Below are 7,632 nucleotides of genomic sequence, written 5' to 3'. Positions count from 1 at the left end.
CCACCTCCTAGTACCATCACATTGGGTGTTACAATGCAGTCTATAGCAAGTCCTGTCCTTGGAAATACCACATGTGTATCTATATGTCCCATCATGTGTGTGAGCACTTGACTAGATAAGCCCAGAGTGGCTGCAGACAGAAGCCAGGGCTCCTCCAATCCCGACCTCCTTCTCCCTGCTCACCCTGAGTCTCTGATCCATGTCCCAACCCTGCGCCCGCCAGGCAGCTTTGTCTCCTATTTAACTGAGAAAACTGCAACCATAACTGAACATTGTCAACGTCTGCCACCATGTTTCCCAAGTTTCCCCCAATCACAACAGAAAGTCCAGTCCTCCCATTGGGGCTCTGCATCCAGCCTCTCCCACCAGCAGCCATCTGCCTTCTCCTTGGGTCTCTGCCCTTTCCCTCTCTCCTGGCTCCTTCCCATCACCAGTTAAATAAACCCAAGTCTCTCCTATCTTAACTCAAACCAACCAACCAACCTTCCTTGGAGGCCACGTCTCCCTCCAGGGCCACGCTGTCTCTTTCTCCACTTCACAGCCAAACTTCACAAAGCTCCTGTCTGCCTCCCCTGCCTCCACTCTCTAACCTCATCCAAACTGCGCTCTGGCTCCCACCCGTCTCTGAAATTGTTTTCACCAACAACACTCATCAGCCCCTGTGCCCAATCCATAGGTCACTGGTCATCCCTTGTCTTACTTGACCTCACAGCAGATTTCGTTCTATTGGTCATGGCCTCCTCCCTTGGTTTCTGAGATGCCACGTGCTTACAGCTCCATCCCACACTCTGGCTTCTCCTTCTCAGTATCCTTTGGGGTTTCCTGTAAAATGCTATGGTGATCGCTTTGTCCTGCACCCACACCTTCCTCAAGGGTCTACATCGCCCAGAACCTGCTAACTGAACAGCTAACATGACCCTGCGCCTCTGGTCATGACTGACTGGACCAGAGGGCACTTCAGATCCAAACCTCGTTAATCACATGTTCCCTCCGGGCTGGAATCTGGGTCATGGAGGTTCTAGTCCGTCTCTGGTTTCTTGTCCTGAGAAGGCAAGTTAGCATGAAGGTGGGCTGGCCCAGGTAAAAGTAGAAAGAGAAAATCAGTTGCCGAGAAAGAATGAAGCAGGTGCACAGAGGGGGGAAAAAAAAAGACATAAACAGATAAACAAATGGTGAGACCATTTGCATTTATTCTTTTTTTTTAATTTATTTTTGGCTGCTTTGGGCCTTTGTTGCTGCGTGCGGGCTTTCTCTAGTTGTGGCGAGCAGGGAATACTCATCATTGCGATGTGTGGGCTTCCCATTGCAGTAGCTGCTCTTGGTGCAGAGCATGGGCTCTAGGCATGTGGGCTTCAGTAGTTGCAGCATTCAGGCTCAGTAGTTGTGGCGCACGGGCTTAGTTGCTCTGCAGCATGTGGGATCTTCCCCGACCAGGGCTCGAACCCATGTCCCCTGCATTGGCAGGCAGATTCTTAGCCACTGCGCCACCAGGGAAGTCCCTGCGTTGATTCTTAATGGATTCCAGGTCCCAATTCCCTCTCAGCCCTGTATGCACTTTCTGCCCCTGGGTTCTATCAACTATTTTGACTTCTCTGAATAAACTCCTTTTTTTCAAAGATAAACTCAAGTGTTTCTGTTCCTTATAACCAAACAATTTCAAAAGCAATTCCTTTATCAGCTCTTAATGATCATCTCTCAAAACTCTTCCTAGGACCTCTTCCTCTGGGATTCTTTACCAGCACTGCCCAGTGAAAATATAACGCAAGCCACTTGTGTAATTTTAAAATTCCTAGTAACTATTAAAAAGATGAAATTAATTTTAATACTATAGTAATATTTTTAGTTAACCCAATATATCTATATATTACCATTTCAACATGTAATCAATAGAAAAGTTATCAATGAGATATTTTATAGCCTTTAATTCATACTGAGTCTTCAAAATCCATATGTATTTTACCCTAACAGCATATCTCCATTAGGATTAGCTCAATTCAGGCGCCCAGTAGTAGCTAGTGGCTACCATACTGGACAATTCAGACACACAGCAGGGCTTGAATTATCAGCCACGGAGCTAATTACTCTCAAGTCTGTATTTAGATATTTGTGAGAGAGTGCTTAATAAACGTGAACTAAATCATACTGCCCCCACGCTTCAATTTTTTGGTAACGTCCCATCGGGATGAAGTCTAAACTCTGTTACAAGGCCCATCATGTTCAGGCCCCAACCTGCCCCAATGGCTTCAGTTTTTAATACCCTCTACCTTGCACCCTGAAATCTAGCCTCATTTCACTTCTTTCGGTTCCTAGACTGCAATAGCTCCTCTTATGCCTGCCCCTCATCCCTGCCCGGCACCTGACTTCTCTCCATCCCACCTCCACAACATTTGACTTAGGGTCAGCTGACAATGGGACCACCAATGTCTCCCCTTGGCTTGAGTGGGTCTCAACCTGCAGGGAGAAGAATTGGGTTCAGTGAAGAACACTGGCTCTCTCACCCCATCCCCATCTTTCAGTTTTCCAGAATTCAGGGTGGCTCCCAGGATGTCCTAGCTGTTCCTGTGCTGTATCCGGGGGTTTACTGCAAAGACACACAGGAAGGGAAGGGAAGATGCCCAGGAAAGCAGCTCCTAGTCACATGTTCAGGACTCCTGGTGACCTGGGATGCTGGTGTCAGGCTGTACTGACCGCCCCCCCCCCCATATATGCCATTCCTCTGGCCATTCCCAACTCCCCATCTGGATTCCACCCTCTCTCCTTGTCTGCTTGTTCCTCCACAACTCCAGCTCCTCCTGCTTTCCCTATTCGCTTCTCTCTGTCCCTGAACTGGCTCAGTGAATTGCCACCCAATGTGGAGCACCTCACTTGGGGGGCGTCCTCATACTGAGCCACTTCATTGGTTACTAGACTCATATCCAGCCTTTAAATGGCAGTCTTTGGATTCCTTTCTAACTTATACACTAGCCATTGGCCAGAGTAGCCAAGCCACAAGGCATAAAGCTCACAGTCTGGCTCCTTGCTCCGAATGTTGTAGACCTGGCGGGCGCTTGGAGTCTGCCAGACCTCTCTCCAGGTCAATCATTTCAACTCACACTTAGGGCCTGTGATCTGAGCAAGAGTGTTTTCTTTCTCTGTAAATTATTTTATTTGAAAAGTCTCACAAAATAATCAACACCAAAATCACAGGTAGTCACACACCTTAAATCCCACTTATTTAATGGCATAAAATTATACAAAATCTGGATGTCTCAGAAAGTCTGGGATATGTGATGGCTGCTAACACAGTAGAAGAAGCAATGGAATCAAGAGGCCTGAGTTCTAGATTTGCTTGCTGTGTGATCCTAGACAAATCCCTTGCCTACTCTGGGCCTTGGTCTCCTCATCTGCACAATAGAAGTTTTCACCTGTGTGATGGGGTTCATCACTAATGGCACGTGGTTCTGTGGCTCTTGGCCAGTCGGAAGCCCTCAGATTTGACCCCTTCTCGGTGAGCGTGGCCAGAACTTAAGTCCACATTCCAGTGAGCACAGGGGAGTCCAGCTCTGGGTGTTTAATGACCCAGAATGTCCCTAAAGGATAGTTCCTGGCTCTACAAATCATTTGCCAAGGGAGCAATTCCATCCAGAAACTCTCCATGAGCTGAGAGGCTGGTGGGGAATCCCCTCACTAACCAGATAATTCCAGGAGCCAACCACAGTTCAGTCCCTAGAGTTTCCAGTTGAGCCTTCTCCAGACTTAGGCTGGCTTGGAGCTGGTCAGACACTAGGGAGGGAGCTCTTCTCCCGGGCAGGACTGGACACAGGCTCAGAGAAGAAGGGTGCTTGTAGGGGCCCACAATCTCCCCCACTGCACTTGGCACTCCACCCACTCCCCCATAAGGGCACCAAGTCCTGGCAGGAGACTGGCCTCAGAACCCCCAAGCTGTTTGTCCAGCTGTCCTCACATCCCCAGGCCACAAGGTTCTTATATACCTTGGCCTGGAAAATGTTGTCAGGCATCTGGACACCCATGGGGTCCCAGCCCAGAACCAACACAAGGTGGGAGGAGGGAAGCTGGGCTGAGTCTCATACCTCTCTGGGCCTCCCCTATTCTCTTCTGTACATATGAGGTCACGTGGACACCAAGAGCTCTTTAGCTGGGCAGTCCACACCTCCAGAGTACCAGTTAAGAACTTGGTTGGCTTTGAAGTTAGACAGAATAGGTCTGAACTAGCGTAAGACTTTATGTACCCAGGACTTCGATAGACGATATATACTCCCCAACTTCATACACAAAAGTGTAGTTTGTGTAAACTGTGCGATGCTAACAGAGCATCTTGACTCCTTACAACAGAAGTCAGAAGTCAAACTGCTTCCCCTCAATAAGACTTGGAGATTTGTGCCCAGAAGAATTGAGCAATGCCCCTTCCCTTCACAGCCCTTGGCATCAGCTAATTTGTACAGGGCCTGGCATACCTCCTGTAAAACTATGGAACCCTAATAATCCATTGTGTTCAGACATATGCCAACATCTCTGAAGTGGGCCAGAGGAGCAATCGATGGGTGGCAGATTACAGAGAGGGACAGCCAGAGACCCCAAATGGAAACGCACCACAAAGGGCAAAAGAGAGTCTAATACGGTAACCCAAGCCCAGCGATCGAGTAAGAACATACTGGGAAAGGGTGTTGTCCTGGACACAAGGAGACCAGGGTCTTGATTCAGCCACTCCAGTGGCAAAACTGGCTGGGTAGGCGCAGCTAGGGGAAGACTTGCAGCACTTCGGAGCCTGCAAGTCTGTTGTTATTCTGGGGAGGCAGAGGAGTTCTCATGTTCACCTTGCAAACATTTGCCCATTCACATAAGCACGTGGGGATTCTTAGAAATATGTTGGTGGGAGTCATCCGTCTGACTGCATCGTCCTTTGCCAAGTAGGTGTGGGATTGATCACTATACAAAAGAAGTTTGAGGACCTCTTCTAGGGTAGGGTTTCTTAGCACTATTGACATTTTAGCTCCAGAAAATTCTCGGTTATGGAGGCCTGTCTTGTGCACTGTAGGATGCTGAGTAGCATCCCTGGGACTCTACCCACTAGATGCCAGTGGTACCACCACCCCCAGTGGTGACAACTAAAAATGTCTCCAGATGTCCCCTGGGGAAAAATCTCCCCCAATCGGGAATCACAGTTCTGAGGGTAAGATGTGCCTAGGCACATTTTCTCTCTAAAAATCAGTGTGATAGTGTCACCCTTTTACCAGAAACAAATAATAAGAACAGCTCATGATCACTGAGCCACAGGCAGGAACCACCTTAAGATCTTTACCTGTATTTGTTCAGTTAACCCTCCAACAATCCAATGAGGCACACCCAACCGTTAGCCCCATCTTGCAAACAAGAACACTGAGATACAGGAAGTTTAGCAACTTGCCCATGGCCAGCAAGTGTGGAGTGAGGATTTGGATCCAAGTAAGCTGACTCCAGAGTCCATGGTTTATATAATATACACTATGCGAAGTAAAAGCAAGAAGCTGTAATCCACTCTGTTGACCTCCCCAACCCGTGATCCAACCCATCGGATCCCACAGAAACCCATCCAATCAGAGCTTGGCACTGCCCTGAGCAGGAGTGAACTGGACGCAGGAACCAAACCATTGGGGAAATCAAGCAAATGTCTTAGAGTTGTGGCTAAAAGTAAAATAAGTTCATGGTCATTGGGAAGAAGGAGGAGAAGGAGGAGGAGGAGAAGAAGGAGGAGGAGGAGAAGGAGGAGGAGGGGGAGGGGGAGGGGAGGGGAGGGGAGGGGGAGGAGGAGGAGGGGAGGAGAAGGAGGAGAGGGAGAAGAAGAAAAAGGAGAAGGAGAAGGAGAAGAAGAAGAAGAAGGAAAAGGAGAAGGAGAAGGAGAAGAAGAGGAAAAAGGAGGAGGGGAGGGGGAGGGGGAGGAGGGGGAGGAGAAGCTATAGACAGAAGACAAGACAAAGGGAAATTTTGAATGGGGATGAGGAAGAGAGTAAAAGCTGAGATACTGGAAGACTCAGTCTACATCACATAAGATGTTGGTCTTAGGTCCCACTGCTTCAAAAGCAGCCTCTGACCTCTACTGTGTCTTCCAATTGAACAAAGCCGTGGTCCTATAAGATGTAAGCTGTCCCCAGAAGACCAAAGACCGGGGTTGCCAATTTTAGCAAATAGTGCAGGATAGTGGGAAGTAGCCGCATAGCACAGGGAGATCAGCTCGGTGCTCTGTGACCGCCTGGAGGGGTGGGGTAGGGAGGGTGGGAGGGAGATGCAAGAGGGAGGGTTTATGGGGATATATGTATACATATAGCTAATTCACTGTGTGATACAGCAGAAACTAACACAACACTGTAAAGCAATTATACTCCAATAAAGATGTTAAGAAAAAAAAAAAAGAATACAAGAAACCCAGTTAAATTTGAATTTCAGATCAATGAATACTTTTTTAGTAGAAGTATGTCCCATGTAAATATTAGGGACATTCTTAACACTAAAGAAAAAAATTTATTTGATGATCTGAAATTCAAATTAACTGGGCAACCTGTATTTTCTCTGGCAACCCCTCCCCAAGACGGTCCCTTTGGATCCTGCCCACTAAAAGGGACAGAAGCCCCACAAGAGGCCAGCACACTTCCCAGAGCCCAATCTCCTCACTAAAAGGAAGACAAAAGGTCCCACACTTTCCCCTCCTGCCCCAGATGCCCAGTACAATCTGCTCCCATCACCCCCACTTCAGTCCACCCTCTCCTGCCCTTTATACCCACGTGGAGAAATTCCACTGATACAAGGATACTTGGAGGGTTAATCCTTCTGATACCAAGTCACACTTTAACTCATTCCCTCCAGGCCAAGGATTAAATACTGCCCCTGTAGGGGTCAGGGCTACAGCAGACCCTGAAAGCTGAGAAACACCCCACACACTCACACCAAGTGAGGAGAGGCTGCCAAGGAAAGGGAGGGACGGAACAAGGAGAGAGAAGAAAGGAGGGGCTGCCTGGCCGGGCTGCTGTCCCCCCTACAGAGCCAGCTCAGATTCAGTTCCAGGAGCAGCTTGGCTGCGGAAGCAACGGCAGTCCCTCTCCACCAGGGAAGGGCAGCGGGCGGACCGACACACAGACGGAGGGCCTGGGACTGGAAGTCCTCAGCCCCCAGCCTCTCGGCCAGGCCTGGCCCCATGGCCTTCAATGACCTCCTGCTGCAGGTGGGGGGCGCCGGCCGCTTCCAGCAGATCCAGGTCACTCTGGTGGTCCTCCCCCTGCTCCTGATGGCCTCCCACAACACTCTGCAGAACTTCACCGCCGCTGTCCCCACCCACCACTGCCGCCCGCCTGCCGACACCAACCTCAGCAAGGACGGGGAGCTGGACGCCTGGCTGCCCCGGGACAGGCAGGGGCGGCCCGAGTCCTGCCTCCGCTTCACCTCCCCCCAGCGGGGGCTGCCCTTTCCCAACGGCACAGAGACCAATGGCACGGGGGCCACAGAGCCCTGCACCCACGGCTGGATCTATGACAATAGCACCTTCCCTTCCACCATCGTGATGGAGGTGAGGAGACCTGGGCCCCTCTGTACACCATCCAGAGTGTGCTTTCCCCTCTGACACACACACACACACACACACACACACACACACACACACACACA

The 7,632-nt window shown here is 49.8% G+C and overlaps 1 protein-coding gene across 5 annotated transcripts in view; it reads left to right on the top strand.

The window, feature by feature from the left end:
* Nucleotides 1-6,821: 6,821 nt before the first annotated feature.
* The window catches only part of LOC113611362 (solute carrier family 22 member 6), a 7,437-nt gene continuing 6,626 nt past the window's right edge, over nucleotides 6,822-7,632 (top strand). For 2 of the 5 annotated variants that reach the window (XM_027090223.1, XM_027090221.1), the window contains exon 1: nucleotides 6,822-7,534. In XM_027090223.1, coding sequence (XP_026946024.1) covers nucleotides 7,166-7,534 — 369 coding nt within the window. In that variant the 5' untranslated portion in view covers nucleotides 6,822-7,165. The remainder of the gene's footprint in view (nucleotides 7,535-7,632) is intronic. The other 3 variants (XM_027090220.1, XM_027090219.1, XM_027090222.1) reach the window with 3 other exon arrangements.

Source organism: Aethalodelphis obliquidens, unplaced genomic scaffold (assembly GCF_003676395.1).
Source record: "Aethalodelphis obliquidens isolate GAN/ISIS:26980383/991018 unplaced genomic scaffold, ASM367639v1 scaffold69, whole genome shotgun sequence".
Lineage (NCBI taxonomy): Eukaryota > Metazoa > Chordata > Mammalia > Artiodactyla > Delphinidae > Aethalodelphis > Aethalodelphis obliquidens.
The sequence above is the reverse complement of the archived record's forward strand: the minus strand, read 5'-3'. Positions and strand labels throughout refer to the sequence as shown.